This window comes from Xenopus laevis, chromosome 6S (assembly GCF_017654675.1).
Source record: "Xenopus laevis strain J_2021 chromosome 6S, Xenopus_laevis_v10.1, whole genome shotgun sequence".
NCBI classification, from domain to species: domain Eukaryota; kingdom Metazoa; phylum Chordata; class Amphibia; order Anura; family Pipidae; genus Xenopus; species Xenopus laevis.
In genome coordinates this window covers 97,550,739-97,578,509 of record NC_054382.1, presented here as the reverse complement: position 1 = coordinate 97,578,509, position 27,771 = coordinate 97,550,739, and the positions used below count along the sequence as shown (strand labels likewise).

General features: G+C 38.8%; 1 protein-coding gene across 1 annotated transcript; it reads right to left on the bottom strand.

The window, feature by feature from the left end:
- Positions 1–32: 32 nt before the first annotated feature.
- Positions 33–26,295, bottom strand: mep1b.S (meprin A subunit beta S homeolog). Its single transcript, XM_018223687.2, has 15 exons — positions 26,204–26,295; positions 21,574–21,592; positions 20,348–20,398; positions 20,222–20,265; positions 18,305–18,383; positions 16,454–16,571; positions 15,458–15,636; positions 8,196–8,414; positions 7,537–7,689; positions 6,067–6,282; positions 4,905–5,357; positions 4,163–4,342; positions 2,558–2,735; positions 855–1,059; positions 33–324 (listed from the first exon to the last, which is right to left on the bottom strand). The coding sequence occupies exons 1-15, from the start codon at positions 26,258–26,260 to the stop codon at positions 310–312; spliced, it is 2,166 nt and encodes a 721-aa protein (XP_018079176.1). The 5' UTR covers positions 26,261–26,295; the 3' UTR covers positions 33–309.
- Positions 26,296–27,771: the final 1,476 nt, after the last annotated feature.

The window sequence follows — 27,771 nt, the reverse complement described above, 5'->3', positions numbered from 1 at the left end:
GTTCTTATAATAACTGCAAGAAACTTTTTGAATGGCTTTATCTGTTTAATATTATACTTTTCATGGCCTGGGGATATCCATCTGGTAAAACTGGAGTCCACTCATTTGTTAAACAGCTGGGAGACTCTGAAGTTATTAAATGCCTGTTACAGCCCATATTGAGTGTTGATATACCACTTATACACACCCAATACAATTAACTTGATTTCCAAATGATCCTTTTCCACGGGCAGTGAGAAAGTTGCTGTTGTAATGCCAGTACATTATTCAGTAGTTCTTCCTTGATGGTTGCACTAAAACCTCATGCCTTTAGAATGCATATGCCTGAAAGAAGAAATACATATTATTGCTGCTTCCGTTGAAACTCTTGATGGTCTTGTCAATCTACAATGGTGGCTGTCAAGGTTATGTCTTACAAAAGAATATCATATAAAGAACTTTATCTAGCTCCTGTAATGGTTCTCTTGTATAAACATGCCCTTCATTATGGGGGCTCACTTACATCTTCCAACCCTCTGTAGTCTCCCTACAGGTTATTCAGCTCAGCCTGTTGACTAACATGGGCAGCTATGTAATATTGTACCTCATCACCAGGCCTGGACTGGCAATCTGTGGGTTCTGGCAAATGCCAGAGGGGCTGCTATAGAAAGTCAGTATTTAGTGGGCTGGTGGGGGCTGTTTGGGCTTCTGCGTGAGCTGATTGGGCCTCTGTGTACCTGAAATGCCAGGGCCTATTTTAATTCTCAGTCCAGACCTGCTCATCACACAGGGCAACTATACATATGAAAAAGCTGACTGACACTTGTTTCCAGCATTGCATTTTGTTCTTATTTACACTGTAGGTGCATACTTACATTTCCAGTGGTTTCAGCTTTTCCAGAGTTTGCTAGTTGCTTCTTGTGTTTCTTTTTCAAGCAAAATACACTTGTGAGTGTGACTATCAGCATAACTGCAAATATTGTCACTGAAGAGGAGACTGCTATGACCAGTGTGTCTTGGCTTGAGACTTTTCTTTCACACTTCTCTCCAACATACCACCAGTCTTTAGAAACCTTGCACCTAAGCAAACAGAAGAACCCACAGTAAGTCTGTAGGGTATTTGGTATATTGCAGTTTGTGCTGACAGTGTTACAACAGCTGTCATTTGTACTGTTCAGAAGCGACTAACATAATAGATAAAGATGCACTCATTTCTACATACTGATACACACCGGATTTCCACAAAAAATGCTGAAATTGCTTTTATTAAATTAGTTAAAAACACTGTACAGGTCGACATTTTAGACCTTAAATAAGACTCTCTCTCGCTCTCTATCTCTCGCTCTCTATCTCTCTCCAGGTAGGCTTACTTGCAACAATAAAACTGTTGGTTGTTGGTCCTGGCAGATTGTATGCAGCAATAATCTCTAATAATTCACAACTGCATGTGCATTAATTCACACAAATAATATCTGTTGTAGCAGAAGCTGTAGCCAAATTTTAGACAAATGGCAAACCATTGCACAAAGATTTGAGCTGTGATATTATAGAGGCCGTGTATATCTAGAAATTTATTAGGTCCTGTTCCTTATGACCCCTGTTGACCTGGGATCTGTTATCCGGGATCCCATTATTAAGAAAGCTACAAATTATAGGAAGGCCACCTCCCATAGACTTCATTTTTAAAATAAGAATTATTTGATTAAATTTGATTGTTTGTAATAATAAAACAATATATTTTATTTGACCCTAAAAAAACTCATTTCTATTTATTCCTATAGGATGTTTAGAAGTGTATTTATCAGTGGGTAAAAGGGTTTATAATTTGATAAATACACTCAACATCCCATAGGAATTAATATGTGGATGAGTTAACTCTAATCTCATATTTTAATAAATCTCACATTTTGATAAATAAATATCTTCCCCTATTTTTTTAAATAATTTTAGTAGACTTAAGGTATGGAGATCGACAGAAAGACACCTTATTCAGGAAACAAGTATAATGGATTTTTGTATGTGGCACGACCTACATAAAGCAGGTCACTCCCTTAAAGTTGGCCATACATGGGCAGATTTAAGCTGCAGATTTGTGTCCTTTAGACTGATTCGGCAGCCTATCTGTCCATGTATGGGGCCCTCCGACAGGCCTTCCCAATCGATATCTGGTCAAAAATCAGCCAGATTTAAATCGGACAGGCTTGATTTTTCTGTCGGACTGACTTTTCGTATCCCCTTCATTGTAATGTGATCGTTTGGCCCTAGGGTTATTGCATTACCACAATATCGCCCAATCAAGATGGATGTCAGAGGACAGATTTGCTCGTTTGTACAGTGTTTGACCACCTTTAGTATTTGCCTGATGCTGATGAAAAAAAGCTACAGATCCAGTTGAAAGGGACATGCCTGTGTTGATCTGTGAGATAACTCACTTTTCTTTTTGTGCCACTAAAACCCATATCTCGTTAAAAATTAGTTATATGCGTAAAAAACAAGATAAAATGAGAGAGGGTGACCCAGTGTCACTTGTAAATCTGTAAGTTTAACATAGTCTAATTAGCATTAATTGCAGCATTACCTGCACACCGCCTTCTTATTCTCAAGGACGCAGACACCATCATTTTTACACACTAAACTTTCACATTCCTTAGGAACATCTGGACCCGGTTTTGTTGGGTTAGGAATACTTGTTATTGGGGGCTTTGTGGTGGTGGTGGGAACAGGAGTTGGCTGAGTTGCATTTAGATGTGAAACATCTGGTTAAAAATAGGGGAAAACAAAAAAAAACACCATCCGTTTTTATATACTTTCCCATGAAGCACCACTAAATAAACAATTTCACATAAAGATAATAGTAACTTAGTAATCTCTCTAATGCTTTATTTACCAGTAGGTCTTTCCAGCTGACACAAGGTCACCAATTCCGATTAGAAGAAAAGAGGTTCCGCCTAAATATTCAGAAGGGGTTTTTACAGTGAGAGGTGTGAAGATGTGGAATTCTCTCCCTGAATCAGTTGTACAGGCTGATACATTAGATAGATTTAAGAAGGGGTTGGATGGCTTTTTAGCAAGTGAGGGAATACAGGGTTATGGGAGATAGCTCATAGTACAAGTTGATCCAGGGACTAGTCCGATTGCCATCTTGGCGTCAGGAAGGAATTTTACCCTCTCTGAGGCAAGTTGGCAGGCCGGATTTGTGGAAAGGCTACCAAGGCCTGGGCCTAGGGCGGCAGGCTTTTAAGAGGGTAGAATGCTGCCCAACCACACCCACATTGGTTCAGAAACACTGGGGATGTGCAAGAGAAACAATTGTTTTTTCCCGTGCGACAATCCCCATTGATTCGAATGGGCCTGATGACTGCTAGTTACACCATTGCATGAACCTGTTTTTTTACATATATACAAAGATTTTCCACATGGCATGAAATTCGTTCAGTAATAAGAAATCCAAATGGTTAAAAAAAAATTTCAGAACTTCTGGATTTGTCCTTGATCTAAAGAGACACTCAAACTGTTGGGGAATGCTTAATAATTCTGGAATAAATGTTATTATATTGTACTTTTTTGGGGGTATTTAGTAGGTTTATTAATGTGCTTCCTTAAAGTAGCATATTTTTCACTGCAAACAAAACAACCATGCTGTTTATCAGTAGTGTATGGCAGTTACTGATTCTTGCTGGAATCTCCACGTCCAGGTGCATTTGAACAGAAAATCTCAAGGAGAAGCATCAAGAAGTTTCTCATCTATATGTAGCCTAAGAAAATTGTTCTTACAGGCAACATTCTATTCTCTAATAATTAGAAATTATTTTCTTGGTCTGTACTTGGACTAATGCAGTGTCGGACTGGGACACCAGGGGCCCACCCAAAAACCTTAAACCAGGGGCCACTCTCAGTACTATTATTCTTGATTTCCTCACTTAACCTTTATTCTCCTAGTCTCTTTTCTTTACATACTATAATCCATTATTCCATCTGTTTAGTCTGTTTTTCTCATAGAAATAGGTAATGACCATGAAATAGGCCACATGTTTAGCAGCATGAGGGCCACTGATACCTGGGCCCACCGGGACTTTTCCTGGTATCCCGGTGGGCCAGTCCGACACTGGACAAATGTCAGTAGCAAAAGCCTATTCATGACCTACAACCCTGCAAGGAAACTATTAAATAAGGTTGAACTTACCCTCTACAGACAGCAGTAAATAAGCATCACCTCCCTTTAAAAAGTCTCTGCTGTGAAGTCTGTCATGGCTAATGAATGCAGAGGTTCCATATCCAGGTCCACGGAAGAATTGGGTTCCATTAGGGAAAGTAGCAATAACTCCAACATTTGCTGGTCTGTCCCAGAATAAGACACCATTGCCTAGAATAAACACTTGTCAGTGAATCCGATTATCTACATACAACTGATATGAGTGACCCTACTACAGCAACTGCTGTTGTATTATCCATGTTGTATTTGTTTACAAAATGTTTTGTGTCTTTATGTGCTAATCTTCATTTCTAACATCAGAATTTTGTAAAATCAGGCACATGCCAAATATTAAAGCTCAAATGGGGACCACAGAATGTATTTTCTGCTAGATATTAAGGTACAGGTATAGGACCTGTTATCCAGAATGCTTGGGACCTGGGGTTTTCTGGATAATGGATCTTTCTGTAATTTGGATCTTCATACTACTAGAAAATCATGTAAACATTAAATAAACACAATAGTCTGGTTTTGCTTTCAATAAGGATTAATTATATCTTAGTTGTGATTAAGTACAAGCTACTGTTTTATTATTACAGAGAAAAAGGAAATCATTTTTAAAAATGTGGATTATTTCATTATAATGGAGCCTATGGGAGATATTCATTCTGTAATTCATAACTTTCTGGATAACGGGTTTCCTGATAACGGATCCTATACCTGTATAACTTACTTGTCTCTTGCGTAGGATCTGTCGTGATGCTTCTCATATTTGACATACGCTTTCGGATATCTGGATTCTGATCCATAAGCTCCATTTTTGCCTGTCTTAAAGAACATGGCCATTGCAGTTTATCGTCATTAGCTCCTGATATCAGGTGGAAATATATTCCAAGATCATATGGCTTGTCAGCTGGACCATTGTGTAGGACTTGTACTTGATATGCATAACCATCCTTGGAATAAATTGGGGGACTGTAAATTGTTACATTATCTTTTATGGACTGTGTAAAATTTCTGATGTGCCAAATATATTGAGGACAAAGAGCTTCTGACAAGTTAATGTCATCTATGGCAAACCCTCCATTGCTCGGTCCATTTCCTTTAACCCCTTCAAACACAACACGAAATTTGTTCTTTACATTTAAAGAAACATGATGGAGCTGCCAATATTCTGCAGGATTTCCTGGAAAAGATAACAATGCCACTTTGTCAACTTTAACATAATTGATATATTTAGGGGGTTATTTAGAAAAACACCTTTATTTATTAATAGTTTTTCTCGAAAAAATATATTGAAACATCGAGCTTCAATTCAAAACTTTTTCAAGCTCAGTTGTTGCCTGTATAACTCAAATAATTCAGATTAGTGAACGAAAAGCAGAACAAACAGCCAAATACTTTTGAGAACCACAAAGGCATAAAAAAGGACCATCTGCCATTGACTTTTACATGATTTTGACAGGTTTGAACAGTCACTTTCACATGTGAATATCTGCAAAGATCTGCTTAGTTCAAGGGTGCTCAAAAGGTAGATCAAGATCAACCAGTAGACCTTTAGCTGGCTCTGTCAACAACCAGCTTGTCTAAATCACCCTCCTATTTCATTATTTTTATTCAGAAATGTATTATGTTAAGGTTACATAAGAAACAGTTTTTTTGTGAAATAACAATATACATTTTCCCATAAATCCATTTTTAAGTAATATTTTCCATGGAACAGAATGCCAACAATGCTTTTATGGATGTAGATCATAATGGGACAACATCACTAAAAGTAGACCTCTCATTATTTAAGTATAGGTATTCCTGGTTAAGTTATTATGGGCAACATCACCGGTTTGTCTGCAGTAGAAATATGTGTACATATAAATAAATGAATTTACATTGCTTACCCTTAATGCTGGTGATGAATGTCAGAGTGCCATTGGGAGAGGTTTCTGTATATTCTCTGATCCAAATATTCAGTGCATCATTCTCATTACCATTGTAGTAATAGAAGAACTCCAGACATTGAAATTCCCTCTTTGGATAGAAAAGTCTACTTTCCAGCTGTGCCTTTTCCCCAGCATTGCCTGTACTGGTGCTGAAGTGCATGTAATAACCACTGTCTGTTTAAAAAAACAATGTGAAATATAATAATAATAACCTTACAAATGGAACGGAACCATGCTTCTGAGAAAACAAAAGCAAATATACTGCAAAAGAACTTGAGAGGTGCTCTCGCCCGCCTGTCCGCCCATCCTACCTCTCTCCCTCCTTCTCTCTCCCGCCCTCTGGGCCACCTTTCCCCCACCCATCCTCCCTCCCTCACTCCTTCTCTCCCTCTGGGCCACCCTTTCGCCCACCCACCCATCCTCCCTCCCTCACTCCTCTCTCTCTCTGTGCCACCCTTTCGCCCACCCACCCATTATCCCTCTCTTACCCCTTCTCTCTCTCCCTCTGGGCCACCCTATCGCCAACTCACCAATCCTCCCTCCCTCACACCCTCTCTCTCTCTCTCTCTCTCTCTCTCTCTCTCTCTCTCTCTCTCTCTCTCTCTCTCTCTCTCCCCCTCTGGGCCACCCTTTCGCCCATCCACCCTGGGATCTGGGAATGTTGTTGGGGCCACCATGTTAAAGGAGAATTCAACCGTTTTCAAAAAAAAACCCTACCCCCCACCCCACGTAGACCCCCCTCCGTCCTCCCCCCCAGCATAGCTGAACCCCGGGGAAATGCTCCTAACTTTATACTCACCCCTCGGCACAGATTCAGGCATCTGAATTCCACACAGCCATCTTCTGGGTCTTCGGTAAGCTGAGTGGGAGACCAGCGAAGTGGCGCATGCGCAGTTGGAGCAATTTTCTGGTTCGTGACAACTGCGCATGCGCTGAAACTCTCAGAAATTGAAGTGCTGGAAAAAGACATGAAGTTCTGGAAAAATGGCTGCGTGGAACTCCGATGCCTGACTCTGCGTATAGAGTATAAAGGTAGGGGCAATTCCCCGGGGAGCAGCTATGCTGGAGGGGAGGAGGGAGGGGGGTCTACGTGGGCTGGGGGGTAGGGTTTTTTTTTTTTTGAAAATGGTTGAATTCTCCTTGAAGGAGAAAATCTACTGTTAACTAGCTACTTTGTCCTCTCCACTGGGTTCAGAGGAATATAAATGATGTTGCAATAAATCAAAATAAACACTGCAGAAAAATTGGTACTCGGATATTTGAATTGTTTTATTGGGATCAAAGTGCTTCCTTTGCAAAATAATTTTCCTGCTGTCTTCTGTGTTGTAACCTTATGTTATGTTGTTTGAATAAAGTGTTTCAAAAGATGAACATACATTACATACCTCAGTGGCAATAAACCACATTAAAAGATAAGTAATCTCCTACCTTTGCAGTTCCCAAGGTGCGTATGATCACTACTGGGCCCAGTAGCGCTGTGAAGAACATGATTCCAGTCTGTATTATCTGCTGTACCTTGTATCATGCCACAGATATTATTGTACTCAAAGGTACACGTGTCCATAAAGCTAATGCTGGAAGCTTGATGATTAAAAGGCAAAAAAAACCAAAACATTATTTTATGACCCTATTGCTTGTGTAATGAAGTAGCGAAAAGCTTTAATTTGCATGTTTTTTTCTGCACATTGAAGGTATATGTTTTACAGAATTTAAAACCAGATTCTGCAGAAATCTTGTTTTTAGGGAAAAGTTCATGATGCAATGGTGCATTCACCTTTACAGTAAGACGTTGGCCGGTTTTCTGAGATTCATCAGCTACAAGCAGGCAAAGACAATGCTCTTTGGGGGAACTGCATGAAAAAATGTTTTTGGAAAATATGTTGGGTCTTTTTAATTCCTTTCCTATCCTGTGTCTGTTAGCGAGGGCAAATAACTGATTTCAACAGTTAAAGCTGAACAGAAGCAGGGTGAAGGAATTGGTCATCTGAATAATGCTATGCTATGTGTTTGCACTTTACAACTTAAAGTAGTCTTGACCAGTTTTGGCAACAAGTGGAGGTAGCGGGACTAGCAAGCCTAAAACTCACAGCAGTTGTATAATCGATTCAGTTTCTCAAGATCATAGTCGCTGAAATCCATACGCTGCCCAATCACATCACTGAAAGCAGCAATCTTAGTGACAATGGTTGGTTCTGTCCCATTTTGGAAGGCTGTTTTGCTATAGTGCATGACAGAAGTGTAGTCATATGGCACATTTAAGGAGTCTGATTCTGTATCGTCATACACATTAAAGTTGTGCTCCCTCCCTGTAAAAACATATAAGAAGTGTCACTTTTTATTCTGTACACATAGGAAAATAATACAGTAGAACCCTTGTTTAAAGTTTTTCAGGGAACCAGGAAAAAATTGTGTAAAACCTGGGAAAATGTCAAATCAATGTGTTAAAGCAATTTATTCTTCAAGTACACAAATAATATGAGTGCAGAAGTCTGTTTTATTATCAAATGCAATATTTACTGAGTTAATGACTAATGACAAAGCATTATAGTGTATATATATATATATATATATATATATATATATATATATATATATATATATATATATATTTATATATATACATATATGCATGTCAAACAGGTGGCACACAAGCGGCAACCTTATGTCTATCTATTAGTGATGCATGGGTTGAGCAAAACTCAACTTGCACCCAAACCTGCCCGCCCACACCTGATATTCGCCTTCCATTTATGGACCCGCATCAACCGATGACATCACAAAAGGGGCAGGGCAGGCACAAAAACAGAAGCTGGAAGTTGGAAGCCGGCAACGTAAGGTCGCAAACTAAAACCACCCGACCCGCGGGCCCCGTGAGTCATCACTACTATCTATATTCTGCCTGATGAGTAAACCCAATCCTTTAATTACAGGTATGGGATCTATTATAAAGATATCAGTTATCCAGAAATATAACAATGCAAATGTAGAAAAACAAATTATTTCCTTCTTTTTTATGTTTCTGTAATAATAAGAAATTAACTGCAATTGATAATAACTAAGCAATGTTGAGGGGAGTATTTAAATGTTTTTAATTTATTGGCCTGATTAGTGTTTGGATTTCACAAGGCTGAAAACCGAACAGAAGGTTGAGACCCGAACAGGCCTTGGAAAAACTGAAGTGTTCAGATCAAGACCTTAGACAGGTGGCAAGCCTAGACACAACCAGTTATAGAGGAGAGGCAGACTTTTTTTGGGAACATTAGGACAACAAAAAATCAGGGAATAGCACTCATTGAGATACATTAAAATTGCTCGTAACACGTAAATGCAGTAGAACTTAAAGGAACAGTTCATTGTAAAATTAAAAACTGGATAAATAGATGGGCTGTGCAAAATAAAAAAAGTTTCTAATATAGTTAGTTAGCCAAAATGTAATGTATAAAGGCTGAATTGAATGAATGTCTACCATAATAGCCAGAACACTACTTCCTGCTTTTCAGCTCTCAAACTCTGAGTTCATCAGCGATTTGAAGGGGGGCCACATGGGACATAACCGTTCAGTGAGTTTGCAATTGCAAAAAGCAACAGTTATGACCCATGTGGCCCCCCCTCAAGTCACTGATTGGTTACTGCCTGGAAACCAATCAGTGGAAACCAAGAGAGCTGCAAAGCAGGAAGTAGTGTTCTGGCCATTATGTTAGACATCCAGTAACTCCAGCCTTTACACTAACTATATTAGAAACATTTTTTATTTCGCACCCTATCTATCTAGTCTTTATCTTTATACTGACTAATTCCTTTAAAGGGTGGTTCACCTTTAAGTTTACTTTTAGCATGTTATAGAATGGCCAATTCTAAGCAAGTTTTCAATTGGTCTTTATTATTTATTTTGTATGTTTTTTTTAATTATTTGTCTTCTTCTGACTCTATCCAGCTTTCACTGACCCCATTTAAAAACAAATGCTCTATAAGGCTTCATTATTGCTACTTTTAATTGCTCATCTTTCTATTCAGACCCTCCCATATTAATATTCCATATTCTCATTCAAATCAATGCATGTTTGATAATAATATAGACCAGTTTGCTGACATTGCAAACTGGAGAGCTTCAGAATAAAAAGCTAGATAACTCAAAAACCACTAATAATAATTAATGAAAACCAATTGCAAATTGTCTCAGAATATCACTCTCTACATCATACTAGAAGTTAGCTCAAAGGTCAACAACCCCTTTAAGCTTTATTTCTCCTTTAAGGGTGTCTTCTCTTCCCTCATGAGACAACATTGGGCGGCTTTGCAAAAACAAAGCGCCACATATGTTTTACTACCAGAGATTTACATATCTCTGATGTGTAGTATTTGTAGGATATTAGTCACCTGCAGAAAAGGAACTTTATTGTGGGCGTCTAATCTTCTTGTTTCCCATTGTCCTTAAAGACTCAAAGTCTATTTGCCTACGCAAGCTCTTAAAATAATCTGATCGAGGGAACATAGCATAAATTGTACTTAGACAGTGTCATCTGACCAGAGTCTAAACCAGAATTGTCTCAGAATATCAACTCCTACATCATAATAAAAGTTAAATTGATCTAAGCTTGACAGCATCCATAGAAGCCTCCATAAAGATTTCATTAGATGAGCAAGTTTTTGGAAATTTTTAAGGAGATTATATCTCCATAATTTAGAGCAGGGATCCCCAACCTTTTGAACCCGTGAGCAACATTCAGAAGTAAAAGGAGTTGGGGAGCAACACTAGCATGAAAAATTTTGTTGGGGTGCCAAATAAGTGGTGTGATTGGCCATTTAGTAGCCCCTATGTGGATTGTCACCCTACATTGAGGTTCTGTTTGACAGTGCACCTGGTTTTTATACAACCAAAACTTGCCTCCAAGCTAGGAACTCAAAAATTAGTACCTGCTTTGAGGCCACTGGGAGCAACATCCAAGGGGCTGGAGAGCAACATGTTGCTCACGAGCTACTGGTTGGGGACCACTGATTTAGAGCCTCTGTCCAAGCTTTGGTATCTTACTCCACAAAAGGATCCATTTTACTTTTCTTTCTGAAAGGAACAACCATTTTATCTTGGGACTGCCATTCTGAAAAAATTATATTTTTAATGATTTAATGAATCTCAAAAAAAATGGATCTTTGAAATTACCACAAGGGATGTCTACTTACAAAAACATATGCCCAGACCAAAACTGCCATGCTGGTGCTGTCAAGTGAGCTTATTGTGCATATGCTGTCTGAGCTAATGGTATTGGTTTTATAATAACAGAAGGCTTCTTCAGTCAGGGAGAATACAGTGCAGGCTCTGTGCAGTTGGGGTGAGCATGACAGGCTGAATAAAAAGGACAGGAATTTTTATTCATGCTTACAAATTTCCACCCGTCAGTGGAATAATCCCATTATATGGCCACTATCATGTGGAAGGAACAGGAAAATGCTGTATGATGATGTGGTTCTTTAAGACACTTTTTTTTGTTACCCATGATAATACCATCCTATGTCCTTGGGTACATTTTTGATATCAACCTCTTTAGTATAGAAATAAAATATAAGTGTACAATTCCTTTGCATTTTTATAGATCTATAATCACGAACGGGCAGATTTATAAAGGGTCGAATTGAAAATTTGAATCTTGAAAAACTGTCAAATTCAACTAGGGAATTGTTAAAATTCGATTTGAGTTTTTTTAAAAATTCGAATTAGATTTTCAAGATTTATCATACTCTGGCCCTTTAAGAACTCGAATTCGACTATTAACCACCTAAAACTTGCGGAATTGCTGTTGTAGTCAATGGGAGAGGTCCAGGGATCAATTTGGAGTTGTTTGTTGCCTTCCTGACAGTCAAGTTTTTTTCAGAGAAATAAATATATCGAATCGAATTTTGAAAACTCAAATCGAATTCGATTTGAATTTTCGGGTGTCAATCTAATTCACCCGAGTTTTGAAAATTAGATTTTTTTAAATAAATTTTCAATCGGTCGCATTTTCGAGTTCATTTATGGGAGTTTAAAAAAAAAATTAATTTGAAATCCGACCCTTGATAAATCTGCCCCTAAATGTATAAAATGAATAAATTAATACTACTGTTTAATGAAAAACATTATTATTTCATGCAAGTCATTGCCATCAACACTGTCCACAGATATGATGGAAGAGACACTTAAAGGGGAAGGAAACCTAGTCGGCGCAAACCCAGTTTGTTGCCCACCCTCCCTCCTCCCCCCTGGCCTACCCGTCCCGCTGGGCAAATGCCCCTAACTTGTTACTTACCCTTCTGCGCAGGTCCAGTCCAGGGAGTTCACCGGCGTCATCTTCTTCCACGCGATCTTCTTCCTGCTGTGAGCGGTGTTTTGGCGCATGCGCAGTAGGAGCATTTCGCCGGTACGGATCTACTGCGCATCCACCAAAAGTCACGCGCATGCGCAGTAGATCGTACTGGCGAAATGATCCTACTGCGCATGCGCCATTCAAAGCAGGAAGAAGATCGCGTGGAAGAAGATGTCGTCTGTGAACTCCCTGGACTGGACCTGCGCAGAAGGGTAAGTAACAAGTTAGGGGCATTTGCCCAGCGGGACGGGTAGGCCAGGGGGGAGGAGGGAGGGTGGGCAACAAACGGGAGGGGGGTGGGGGGTTTGCGCCAACTAGGTTTCCTTCCCCTTTAAGGAACAATCCAAATTACTCAGATTATGATTTAAAAAATTTGTTTTCCCCTCAAAATTTTGTTGATATGGTGTTTTTTGTTGCAGGCCTTAGGCTTATAATTAAGGGTGCACACCACTGAAACACGTCAAGCTACGTTCTGTAACATGCCTGTTTTACATATGGACGAATAAAACTTTTAGATTTACAGGTGTGCGGAACCATCTTCTTTAGGCATTAAATGAGAACTAAACCCTAACATTTAACAAGGCTAAAAATGCCATATTTTATATACTGAACTTATTGCACCAGCCTAAAGTGTCAGCTTTTCAATAGCAGCAATGATCCAGGACTTCAAACTTGTCATAGGGGGTCACCATCTTGGAAAGTGTCTGCGACACTCACATGCTCAGTGGGCTCTGAGCAGCTGTTAAGAAGCTAAGCTTAGGGGTCGTCACAAATTATCAAGCAGAATATGAGGTTGAGAAAGTGGCTGGATAGCCATGAAAAGCGTTCAGCTATAGTTCCTTTATGTGATAAAGTGCCTATTTTAATGGATGAATACAATATGAACTTTTAAAGCGACATTCAAGTTCAAGCTATTCCTTCCGTGAATTACACAGAAAATGAGGAAGGCCTGTAATATAAGATGATCAGTAGAAAAGAAGATGGGAAGCTACTGGGGCATCTTTGGAGACACAGATCTTTACTGCTAAAGGACTGTGGTTACCTTGGGCTGATACAGAAGCCCAAAACATAATGTACAATATTTCTAGCCCACTTTTTTAGTTAAGCTTTAGTTCTCCTTTAATCCTATATAATAAAGTTGAAGTGTCTCTGCGTCCAGTCCCTGTGTCCGTGGGATTGCGCTACTACGCATGTGCCCCACGGACCGTCTCTGGCGAATTAAAGTTGAAGTGTCTCTGCGTCCAGTCCCTGTGTCCGTGGGATTGCGTTTCTGCACATGTGCCCCACGGACCGTCTCTGGCGAATTTTTTTTAGACTAGAACAATTCTGTTTTTATAAATGTTTGACTACATATGTTCTAGCACCCGTTAATTTAACGGGCTTAATGTCTAGTCAGATATAATGTCTAAAGAAGCACTCAAGAGACAGAGTTGGGCATAAGATCCCAGGTGGACATACAGTGGTATGAAAAACTATTTGCCCCCTTCCTGATTTCTTATTCTTTTGCATGTTTGTCACACTTAAATGTTTCTGCTCATAAAAAACCGTTAACTATTAGTCAAAGATAACAATTGAACACAAAATGCAGTTTTTAAATGAAGGTTTACGTTATTAAGGGAGAAAAAAAACTGCAAATCTACATGGGCCTGTGTGAAAAAGTGATTGCCCCCCTTGTTAAAAAATAACTTAACTGTGGTTTATCACACCTGAGTTCAATTTCAGGTTATAAAGGCATTTCTAAAGCTTTGGGACTCCAGCGAACCACAGTGAGAGCCATTATCCACAAATGGCAAAAACATGGAACAGTGGTGAACCTTCCCAGGAGTGGCCGGCCGACCAAAATTACCCCAAGAGGGCAGAGACAACTCATCCGAGAGGCCACAAAAGACCCCAGGACAACATCTAAAGAACTGCAGGCCTCACTTGCCTCAATTAAGGTCAGTGTTCACGACTCCACCATAAGAAAGAGACTGGGCAAAAACGGCCTGCATGGCAGATTTCCAAGGCGCAAACCACTTTTAAGCAAAAAGAACATTAAGGCTCGTCTCAATTTTGCTAAAAAACATCTCAATGATTGCCAAGACTTTTGGGAAAATACCTTGTGGACCGACGAGACAAAAGTTGAACTTTTTGGAAGGTGCGCGTCCCGTTACATCTGGCGTAAAAGTAACACAGCATTTCAGAAAAAGAACATCATACCAACAGTAAAATATGGTGGTGGTAGTGTGATGGTCTGGGGTTGTTTTGCTGCTTCAGGACCTGGAAGACTTGCTGTGATAGATGGAACCATGAATTCTACTGTCTACCAAAAAATCCTGAAGGAGAATGTCCGGCCATCTGTTCAAGCTGAAGTGATCTTGGGTGCTGCAGCAGGACAATGATCCAAAACACACCAGCAAATCCACCTCTGAATGGCTGAAGAAAAACAAAATGAAGACTTTGGAGTGGCCTAGTCAAAGTCCTGACCTGAATCCTATTGAGATGTTGTGGCATGACCTTAAAAAGGCGGTTCATGCTAGAAAACCCTCAAATAAAGCTGAATTACAACAATTCTGCAAAGATGAGTGGGCCAAAATTCCTCCAGAGCGCTGTAAAAGACTCGTTGCAAGTTATCGCAAACGCCTGATTGCAGTTATTGCTGCTAAGGGTGGCCCAACCAGTTATTAGGTTCAGGGGGCAATTACTTTTTCCCACATGAAAATGTAGATTTGGATTTCTTTTCTCCCTAAATAATAAAAACCCTCATTTAAAAACTGCATTTTGTGTTTACTTGTGTTATCTTTGACTAATAGTTTAATGTGTTTGATGATCAGAAACATTTTGTGTGACAAACATGCAAAAGAATAAGAAATCAGGAAGGGGGCAAATAGTTTTTCATACCACTGTATGTTACTACCTATATTTCCCAGTTGAATGCTATTGCAAATATTATTAGAAATAACTTTTCAATCTTGCATTTGTTCTTGTTAATGCAGAGATGATCACACGTGATTTAATGATACAGATATTACCTGGCAGAATCCTGTCCCACACAATGGTGACATAGTCATCCCTGTCAGCGCGGGACTGTTCATGCCAAAATCCCAGAGCATGGAGGAACTCGTGTTGAATTGTGGCTATGCGATCACAGTTGGTTCCCAATGACAGTTGTTGCTTTCCTCGCCGTAAATTTCCAATATAAGAATAGCAGCTGAAGAGAGTAAAGTATTTTTTAAGTGTATGTGAAGGTATCATGTAAAAAAGTGATCCAGCTGTACCTACCAAGCCAGCCTTCATATTAACAAAATGAAGAACTAAGACACAGGAACGTGGCACAATTTAGGCCACTTATTGCCTAGGCAAGGCAATACCATTAAAGGAGAAGGAAAAGCTAAAATTAAGTAAGCTTTATCAGAAAGGTCTATATAAATATACCAGTAAACCCGCAAAGTAATGCTGCTCGGAGTCCTCTGTCAAAAGAAACACAGCATTTCTTTCCTTTTATTATGTACACATGGGCTTCTGTATCAGACTTCCTGTTTTCAGCATAAACCTCCAGGGCAGGGCTTGAGCATGCTCAGTTTGCTCCTCTCTCCCTCCCTCCCCCTCCCTGCTGTAATCTGAGCTCAGAGCTGTGAGCAGGGAGAGACTCAGGCAGGAAGTGATGTCACACCAAGCTTATATGGCAGCTGCTATCCTAAACAAACAGAGACAGTGTCTTGAGCTGTTTACTCAGGTATGGTAAAACATTCTGCAGAATAAATATAGTGTTCTAGCTAGCACTATTGTGGCTTATCTGTTGGCAATAAACCATCTTCGAGCCTTCCTTCTCCTTTAATGACAAAACAGAATTCCTTTATCACTGCATTATACGTGAAGGCCTTATCACGCTGCATTTGTTAGAAGAAGAAGTTGAATGCTCTTTTTTACGAACATGGTTCCAAAAGAAATATTAATACATGGAAACAAATTGGATTCTTAGCTTAGCGATGACATCTGTAATGAATTATGAACAAAACTTTACCTACCCGCTGTCTTTAAAGACAGAGATATAATTAGGTTCACCTTCCCATGGTTTAAAATCAATACACGTTTTCAGTCGATAACGTTCAAAAGCTTCTAGAACTAGTGCTTTTGCGTTGATTTCTAAAACAAAATAAATATATATACAGTATATAAATAAAAACCATACAAATGACAGTTTGAATAGCGAGGAGGCAGGTCAAACTAATAGTTGCTAGGGTCAAATATTAATGGCTTATATAAGGCATAACCTAATAAACTTTCTGGTCTAAGATCCATAGTAATAGGAGAATAATTGTTTAAATGATCTCTGTGTAAAAGAAAAATCATAAAGGGTCTCCTAGGCAGAGTGCAAAAAGCTGACACAATGTGACAATTTTATGCACTTTGCTTTGCCTCCTAGCCTTACAGAATTGCCACAAGTCTCTGTCCTTTCCGCCCCCATTCAGGTGTGCAAGTTAGGGAGTGGTATGAACTGTGGTAGGTATTGTGGTCTATATCTCTGCTTTTGCATCCTGGGGAAATGAAAATGACCCCCATAATCTTAGTGCTATACTTTGAGAAAGGCTAGAGTGCTAGCCGAAACGTCAGCTTCTTTTTGCTAAATAAAACACTTTTACTAGACTGATAAGACCTGTGAGTGCTTGCTTTTTTTCCTGGATATTGATGATGCTTTTTTGCTGACAGCACCCAGGCAAATTATACAATAGATCACGAGCAGTAACGGCTCTTCACTGATTTCTATATATATAGTGCTAACTGCTTCAGCTATCTTAGCCCCATATATCAGACTACATCACTGCATAAGGAAGTTCCTATAACATATACTGTGCATGCGGCATTGTATTTTGGTTCTGTGCAGACATTGGCACCAAAACACAGCACACCCACCCCCAAACCCTGATATGCATGCGCAGGAAGTGATGTAGTGCGCATGCGTGGTAGGAAGTGAGGTAATCCATATGCAAATTGCATCACTTCCAACCATGCACCACGTCACTCCATGACTCTCCAGGTACCCCCCTTATCCCCCCTCTTCTGCCGCCACCAGATTTAGTAGACAAGTATGGTGGCGGTGGGAGGGAGAATTTCTTTTTAGGGAGGGATATCTTTTTACCATAAAGGAAAATTCAACCCTAAATTTAAAAAACCCTTACCCCCTACCTTACATTGACCCCCCCTCCTCCCCCCCAGCCTAAGTGTTACCCCGGGCAAATGCCCCAAATATTTTATTTACCCCTCGGTGCAGATGCAGGAATCTGAGTTCACGGGCGCCATCTTATTCTCTTTGGAAATCTTTGGAATGAGACCGGCGTGTTGGAGGAGTTTTCCTGTCTCGTGACAACTGCACATGCGCCAAAACTCACGAAAATTGCAAAAGTTCTGGTCTCATTATGAAGACTACTGAAGCAGCTGAAGATGGCGCCCGTGAACTCTGATGCCTGAATCTGCACCGAGGGGTAAGTAAAACGTTAGGGGCATTTGCCCGGTGTAACACTTAAGCTGCGGGGAGGAGTGAGGGGGGTAGGGTTTTTTTTAAGTTTAGGGATGAATTCTCCTTTAAAGCTGCCAACCTAGGCATAGACCCTTGAGTGCCTATATGGTAAATATGGCCTTATGTACATGGTCTTCAACCTTCTTCTTTCTGCAGATTGATTTCAACTGATATTGTGGACCTGCAGGCAGTCTCTGAGAATTTTCGGCATAATCGTTTTTTTGTACTTGGAAGTTGACTATTGAGCAAACTAGTATGGAAGTGAGCACAGATTGTGGCTGTGAGTGACTGGTATAAATAATATATATATTATTCTTTTATTATATGCTATTCATAGAAATGTTACATTTTATAGACTTACCTAAGCTGTCCTCTAAAAAATATGGAACAGGTATTGGCCACCTATATTGATCTCCAATGATTGAGTTCCTTTGGTGTGTCTGTGTGAAGAGATTAATAATTGCTTAACATCAAATAAAGGTGTGTGCATAGTGATATTTTGTGATCTCATTCTTTTCTGTTCTGCTTTGATTCTCCTACTTTAATAAATATTACAATTTAGGCTGCCCATCTGATCTTTTTTATTATATTTTTCTTAATGGAATGATACAATCAGTTAGGGGCAGATTTATCAAAGTTAGAAGTGAGAATTCGAATTAAAAAAATTACAATTTTGAGCTAATTTTTGTGTACTTTGACTAGGGAATAGTCCAAATTCGATTCGAATTTGAAAAAAAGTTTGAAGATTCGAATATCGAAATTTATCATGTACTGTCTCTTTAAAAATTCGACTTCTACCTTTCGCAGTCTAAAATCTGACGAATTGCTGTTTTAGCCTATGGGGGATCTACTAGAACCTATTTGGACCCAATTGGTGGACTTTGAAAAATCAAAAGTTTTTTTGGAAAAACTTTGAATCTAATTCGATCAAATGCGCTGTTACTTAGATTCATATGATTCGAATTCGATCGAAAATTGACCTATTCGGCCAAAAAAAAAAACTTTTTTTATTTTTTGATAAATTTCGATTGGTCTTTTTTAATTTAAATTTCGAAGTTATGGGAGTTCAAAAAAACTCCCATTTCTTCAAAATTCCACCTTTGATAAATCTGCCCCTTAGAGTAACATTTCCAGCAAGCCTTCTGTATAGTGTGATAAGAAATACTGAAAACATTTCTAGTAGATTATTAAAATTCACATTTTCATGCATCAATCCTTTATTTCTCAGTCAGTCTCCATGTACAATTAATTCTGGTGTCTGGATGTTGGTTAAATTTGGATACATAGATGTCTTGCTGGTTCACACAGTTCATTTAGGGTGAACATGTCGCCCTAAGAAATATTTGAATTTATTTATTTTATTCTATCATGTTAGTTGAGCAACATTTTTTACTTACTTAATTTTTCTTACAATGTATACATTATTTTATCTTGTTCCCTTCAGTCTTTTAATTCACAAACACAGCAAGTGGGCAGAAGCCATTTTGTGAACGCTATTATTAAGGCAAGCTTTGCATCATCCCCAAATTTTAATTATGTGTCAGAATGGGGAACCTGATGCACAAATCCATGCACAGGCTACACAATTATAGATGGTGAGGAGGGAGAGGGAATGTGAGGAGTGCAGACATCTAGGAACTACAGAATAGGAAGTGAAAGTAATTGTCTGCCCCGCCTCCATATGCGAGGCATAGAGGAGGAGCAGGCAATATATGATTGACAGCTGAGATTTCTAAATTCCTTTATAGCAGGTATGGCTGTATTAATTAAAAACACATTTGGTTTTCATGTTAAATTTGAAAATGACTTTTATTATACAGCTTTTTATTTCTGGGTAACAGGTGCCCTTTAAGAGTGCAAATATAAAGCACTAAAAATGGACTTAAAATTGAGGGTGCTTTGCTGCTGTTTACAAATCTGATTGAGTCCTTACATGTTCCTAGTACTTCTGTACAAGTGCTCTAATCAATTTTGTGCAGGCATTTGATGCTAGAAAAGCCCAGGAACTACTTTTAGCTTGGATCTGTTATTCTGTAGGCTGAAGTTCTGTTTTCAATTATACTCCAGACTAGTTATTGTGTATAAATAAACAGTATTGTTATAGCAATTAGTGCTGCCAACTTTTTGCTGTGTATGGAAGTACAGTATGCCCTGTTTTATAAAAGTATTTCAGTATTAAAAGTTATTACATTTATCTATATAATATATTTGGTACTGTTTCATTATTTCCCTTTATGGCCAACTGATTTATAAGAATACTTGGGTAATTTGAACTTACATCAGCCAGTATGATGTCTCCCTCAAACAGATCCAGGCCTGCACCTATAATGAATAAAAAAGTGCTTTTAAGAATATGTAAAATAAAATTAAGGACGTTATAATTCTGTGATAACAATCAACATACCTAGATTGATGTCAAAAATGTCCAAGTTTCTTCCTCCATCTACATCAATTTCTATTAAAAAAAAACATTAAGAATGTTAAAATTTTACTCATTTTATAATACAGTGGCCTCAAGGGGTGGGGCATGGAGCAGTGGTGGTGGGGCTTAGCCTGAATGGGATCTTTTATTCCGAAACCCGTTATCCAGAAAGCTCTGAATTACGGAAAGGCCGTCTCCCATACACTTATAATTAATAAAGTCAAATTTATTGAGATGTGTCTTCCCTAACAGACATACTGTATGTATTAAATTCCTAACAAATCAAACACAGTGCTTGACTGGGTGCCCTATAAAGCTGTCTAGTTTTTTATTGGTTGGCTACAAATAATTAACTTTTTTAGCATAAGTAGAAGTATTTCAAAATGTACCCTCGTGCACAGGCATATCATTTGCTTTATTCATTATCCAAGTCAGAAATAACCAGGATTGTGCTAACCAGACGTACTCCCCCAACTGGTGTCTGTAATGGAAAGTTTGTGCTCATGCTCAAATGATGTAGCAGAGGCATCAGGATGAACATAAGTGACAATTTTCTACTCATCTAACTCCTCTAAAGTTCGCTTAATATGTCAGGCTTATTTCCCCATATTTTCTATAAATTGTAAATATGCTGTTGTGAGAGTAATGTGACAAAATTCACTTGAATATTAACACCATAAAAAAACAATGTACTGTATGTAGGGTATTAGCATGAAGGAGATGGTATAGACAATAAGATGCAAAAATGGTTGCTTCATCTTTATAATGATAGTTAAAAAATCTAAACCTGGATAAATGTCCCTTGTCCTTGTGCTCTTGAATGTTCAAATCACCAATGCACTATTAATTCGACTGAAACTTGTTGTGCTCAACTTTTAGTGCAATGCCAATGTCATGACAAATTCTTATTTTTGATTAAAAAAAAGTCCAAATCTTGACTGTTGCCCTTTCGCCCTATCAGAGCTAACTGTGTTTCAGAATAGCCGACTAACACAAAGCGACAGACAGATGAGAGGGGGATTTTGAAGTCACTTATTTTTATTTTAGAAACAGTACAGAATCATCAGAATCAACAATTGTTTTTATTTTTAGTATATAGAAAGTATATATTACATTTTCACAATAATTGCTCTTTAAATCTGGGCCTATAGCAGAAAAAGCATTCATAAGTCAGAACAATGTAAGTATATATCAATATATCTACATACCTGCATTATCTTGAAGAGGCTGAAAAAAAAATGAAAACTAAATATGAATACACAATGCTGATTTAACTGGGATACAATACTGGGATATAACAAGTAAAACACATTTCAAGAACAATCACACCTTCAATAATTTAACAATTTGCAAAAACAATATATATATATATATATATATATATATATATATATATATATATATATATAACAGCACTCCATCTCATGTGCACGGTAAGGGGATCTCAGCAACTCTAGGTTTTTTTCGTGATCAAGTTATTATTATATTTGTATGTAAAACCGACGTTTCAGTCCCACTGAACAATTTCCGTAATCCAACTACAAAACAAATGTGTGCCTGTTTGCGCACGTTTGCGTGTACGTGGACAGGGTTGCCTTGGGGCACCCGGCTAGCCTGACCCAGCCCTGATTGGAATGTTGAATACAAACCAGTCCTGATACCCTGGTCCCCAACATCAGTGCCCAACCTTACTAATGCTCCAGTTGGCTGAATAAAAGCAAATTCCACCAACTATGTTCCAAAATCTAGAAGCAAGCCTTGCCAGAAGTGAACAGGCAGCTATAGCAGCAAAGAAAAGGACCAATCCTATATAATAGTAATATATATAATTATAATTATATAATATATAAAAGTTGAAGTGTCTCTGCGTCCAGTCCCTGTGTCCATGGGATTGCGCTACTGCGCATGTGCCCCACGGACCGTCTCTGGCGGCCCGTTCTATCGCCCATTAATTTAACGGGCTTAATGTCTAGTGTGATATAATATCCTCGGTTTGAATATTAGATGTTGAATAGGCAAGATACTTTTGGCAATATGGCCCATTCCACATATAATAATAATAACACAAGCATGCAAAAAGTTCCTGGGGGTGCCAGTTATGGGCTTTGATTGACTATTAGTAGCCCACGTGTGGACTGACAGCCTACAGGAGGCTTGAGCACAGCCCTGCAGATATTTTAGCAGTTCTAGAGTGTATAGAGTGTATACCTTTATAAAGGGGAATGTACAAGAGATAAAGATAATGTATGAATTCAGAGATTTCAGCATAGTTATCTGGCACAGGGGTCTTTTTCCCAACTGGCATATTTCTCCATTCTTCAACCTTGTATGTGTGTGTGTACTCACAGGCATGGGGTCAGTCTATTAGTGTACACACAGAAAGGTTAAGGTGTGTTTCTCACCAAATCCACTGTGTGCTAAAGACAGTGAAAGGCAGCAGATCTTTGTGGCATTAGCCTAAGCCTTAGAAACGCCTCAGCTAGAAGTCACTCAACAGCGGATTCATGTGTTCGAACTGAAATCCCCACTGATCAAAGAACTGTCCAAATGGTTTAAAATAAAACAAATCTGTAACTCTGTATATCACCCAGAAACAGATGATTTAGAAGAGGTTTTGATTAAACTTTAAAAGGTATTCTGAAACAGGTGGGTGTAACAGAGACAGATATTTGGGATAACCCTGTACTACACTGTATAGAGTCAATGGGGAAAGTGAATTTTCACCACACTTAGCCAGGCACAAATTCCCTACCACTACGCCAATTCACTAAAATGCGAAGTTGCGTCTTTGCAGCCGAACGGTGGTGAAGTTTTGTTATTGTCAGCGCAAGCATTTCATATAAGGCTTGTACTATGTACTATGTACTATGCATGTGTGGGTGCACTCTAACTTGCATATCTAAATGATGCACAAATTAGGGATCAAGCAGGGAAAGTGAGAGGGGACAACTATGTGCCTCCCCATCTTCATATCCATGTAGAAAGCACAGGCGTGGTGCAAAGTGCAGGAAAACATAATGTATTGCATTTGTTTTTTTAAACTTTATACCTGTCCTGTCATTAGTAAATGGCCCACAAGATTGGCAGGATCAGCTCCAATTACCCTTTGGTCAACAGTATCTGGTGCGCGTAAAATTAATGGCCACAGTCCATTCCAATACTGAAGAAAACTTTAATCTGATGGCAGCCTGAAACATCACTTGTAATCCAGATCTTGTCATATGTATTAAATAAAGGCATTTTATTTTATCAGAATAAGATGAAATTTTCTTCAGTAGTGGTAAATGGCTCCTCATATGTTTCTGTACCAGCCCAAGGCCACCATATACTTCATCCATGAAAATCTGTGCATCCAGAGATGCCCCCAGTAGCTCCCCATATTCTTTCTGTTGGTTCACTGCACACAGACTTACAATAGACTTTATATATACACAAATCAAAACAGGATGATTAGTAATTAATTCAGGCTTACGTTACATGGCAACAGTGAAACTGCATTTCATTAAATTAAATTAAGGGTTTGTTCTTTAATTCAAACACTATTTTCAGTTCATTCGAGTTGCAGATTGTTCACCAGAAATAAGTGCAATGAAATATTGTATTACCGCACACCTCCTTCCACTATTCTGCGTGGTGGTGCTGGTTCTCCGTTGACCAAGCCCGGTCTCCTTACTGCTGTGCAATTTCAAAAAACGGTCCGCACACACCAATGTTGCAGTCGGGGATTGTGCCCCTTTTATTAATGCCACCAACAATCAACGTTTCGGGGGGAACACAGCCTCCCTTCTTCCTGAAGAAGGGAGGCTGTGTTCCCCCCGAAACGTTGATTGTTGGTGGCATTAATAAAAGGGGCACAATCCCCGACTGCAACATTGGTGTGTGCGGACCGTTTTTTGAAATTGCACATCACCAGAAATAAGGACTTTTCCCAATTACTTTCTATTTTTCTATTTGTGACCATTTTGTTAAAAGCAGCTGTTATAACTAATACAATAGCCGCTATTCCACAGATGCTGCCAAGCAATGTATTAACTAATGCAGCAAATTGTAACATTTAGGAATCTTCACCTGAATTACTGAGCTGCTGATATCAGACACAGGGACATTAAACTTTAAACTTAAATTGTGGAACAAAAGCAAAAGATGGAAATCGATTGAGAAAAATCTTTTTATTGTGGGGGAACAATCTGAAAACAACTGAACTAAAAAAATTGTTTGGAAGGTGAACAACCCCTTTAATAATCAGCCCTGTATCATACCCACTTCTAATGTTTTTACTATTTCTGACAACCTGTAAGCTTATCTTGTTAACAGCAAAAATCAGAGATGGGGAGCTCCTGGGGAAAATATTTTGGTTAGGGTAAGGGCTCACGCTAAGATTCGGGGAGATTTAGTCACCCGGCGACAAATCTCCTCTTATTCGGCCGACTAATCTCCCCAAAAAGCCTTCCCGCCGGCTAGAATCTAAATCGCCAGTGGGATGGCACTCGGAGTGCTTCGTTTTCTGAAGTCGCCCGAAGATTACTGATGAGGCAAGTTCGAGGTGACTTCGGAAAAGTAAGTGCTCTGAGTGCCACCCCGATTTAGCCGGCGCGGAGGCAGTTCGGGGAGATTAGTCGCCTGAAGAAGAAGCGTTTTGTCGCTGGGCGACTAATCTCCCCCGGTGGCTTCGTGTGCCCCTGCCTTTATAGGGCTGATAAATCTCTGGGCTGGTACAGTAAATGCAGCACAAACAAAACAGTATTTGTTCCATGTACATTTTTGGGATTTAACTCTAATGTATATTCTGTAGTGAGTTTTGAGTTTTATGAGTTAGTTATTACTTAACGTTGTCTTATGATACTGTGTGGGTTTTCTCCATAGACTCTGTGTCCTCACGAAAACCTCAGACAGTCAATGTTCTAATAATTAAACCACATGCTGGATACACTAGTGTTGGCAAGTGTATAACATTAACAAAACATTTTTTTCTGTGATCTTCTGTGTACATAAACTAATCTCATACCATTTTCTGTTCATTTTATTCTTAACATAACTCATATGGATGATGCATACTCATTATATCACTTTCTTTCTTATATTCTACCCACCCCTTCATTTCTTATGCTACTATTCTCTATTTTTCTTTCCCTTATCTCCATTTTTTTTGTGCTGAAGGGGAATATCGGGGGGGTCCAGGACCACAGGCCCCACACCCTCCCCGGTTTGCTGTCCCAGTGTTAAAGTGACCTTGAGGTTGTGGAAGAAATACAAGATGCCCCATGCCTCCCCTCCCTCTAATACACATTCCTTTTAAATCTCCAATCAGGCCATGATTGGGAGGGGAAACAGAAGTTGGCGGGGTCCACGAGCGCTGGGTCCCAACAGGTTTTTCCCGATGTTCCGCCAGCCCAGTATGACTCTGGTCACGACAATCACATAAAGACTAGGTTTACCTAGTACGTTTGTGGCATAATGCAACCCATGCCTTTCTGCTACGAGCAATTCTTTTTTGTTTTTTGTTAAACTATTTGTTTTAATAGTTTAAGTTTGGTAAATAAATATCATTTATATCATTTATGTTTAAATTACACCATGGCATTACATATTTTGGTGTTGTAAAAACAGTGACTAATATGTTTTATCAAAAATCAAGCTGATTGTAACTTCTAGGTTTCCACTTTACATGCTTTGAGATATTGCTAACAAAACAAGTTAAACCGAAATATCTGAATTTATAAGCACAAAAAAAATCTCTGACCTGCTGGTCACAGAATACTTTTAAATATATGTTCCCTTGAAGTCCTAGTTTCCTCTTAGTTAACCTATTGCTTATAAAATATTTTAAATTATACTCACAACTCCTATTACTATATGTAGGCAAAAAAGAATCAGAGGTAAAACGATTGGCTTCATGCTGAATCGGCAGCTGCTGCAGATTGTGTTGCGGACTATGAAATTCTAACACCTTATACTATTTGTACTTTGCTCCTATAGACAGTGTGTAATTTATGACCCACAGGCTGTCCAATAGAGTAACCAGCAGCAACCACTCAACGGATGTGCATATTACAGCTAGAATAGTGGGAGCAATATTGGAACTATGGGTTGCTGCAAGAGCAACTTTACACTAATATCATTCATTAGGTATGTAGATAATGGGTCTAATTAGAGAACAGAAGAACTTTTATACAAAGAAGGAGTACCAGCCCAGGGTAAAAAGTATGTTGAAGAAATTACAAACTGCACTGCAAACAGATAATTTCTGATGATGATTGACTCTTACCCATGGGGTACAGTATGCCTGCCTGCCATGTCTCAGATGTATCGTCCCATCTGTCTGCAGTCAGAGACAACACTTGTGCCAACTGACCAGCAAGTAGGCTGGCAAAATAAATTGCTGAATGGTTTGTCAATGCGGTGGAGCGATTTAGAGAAACAAAAATCTAAATTTTTGTAATTTACTGTATATGGCAAGTACTCCTCCCAGAAATACCAGACCTTCAACATCAAGTACTAAGATTATTCTATCCATGGATGAAAAAGTACCTATAAAGTAAAGCTGTACCAGAGTGTACCAAGTATTCAAAAAATACAGTCATATGAAAAAGTTTGGGAACCCCTCTTAATTCTTTGGAGTTTTGTTTATCATTGGCTGAGCTTTCAAAGTAGCAACTTCCTTTTAATATATAACATGCCTTATGGAAACAGTAATATTTGAGCAGTGACAAAGTTTATTGGATTAACATAAAATATGCAATATGCATCATAACAAAATTAGACAGGTGCATAAATTTGGGCAACCCAACAGAGATATTACATCAATACTTAGTTGATCCTCCTTTTGCAAATGTAACAGCCTCTAGACGCCTCCTATAGCCTTTGATGAGTGTCTGGATTCTGGTTGGCGGTATTTTTTACCATTCATCCATACAAAAACTCTCCAGTTCAGTTAAATTTGATGGTTGCCGAGCATGGACAGCCTGCTTCAAATCATCCCACAGATTTTCGATGATATTCAAGTCGGGGGACTGTGACGGCCATTCCAGAATATTGTACTTCTCCCTCTGCATAAATGCCTTTGTAGATTTCCAAGTGTGTTTACGGTCATTGTCTTGTTGGAATATCCAATCCCTGCGTAACTTCAACTTTGTGACTGATGCTTGAACATTATCCTGAAGAATTTGTTGATATTGGGTCAAATTCATCCAACCCTTGACGGATTTATTCAACCTTTGATAAATGGGCCTCCCCGTGTTTCTGTATTAAACACCCTCTTTGAAATAAAAAATATGGTTTAGTAGGGTTTTTATAAAATATTGTTGTTTTAAGATTATCATGTAATTATTATTGTAGATAAAAAGCTAAAGTTTTATAAAAAGATAAAGAATATTAAATCAACATAACTATTTTTTGTTTGTATGGGT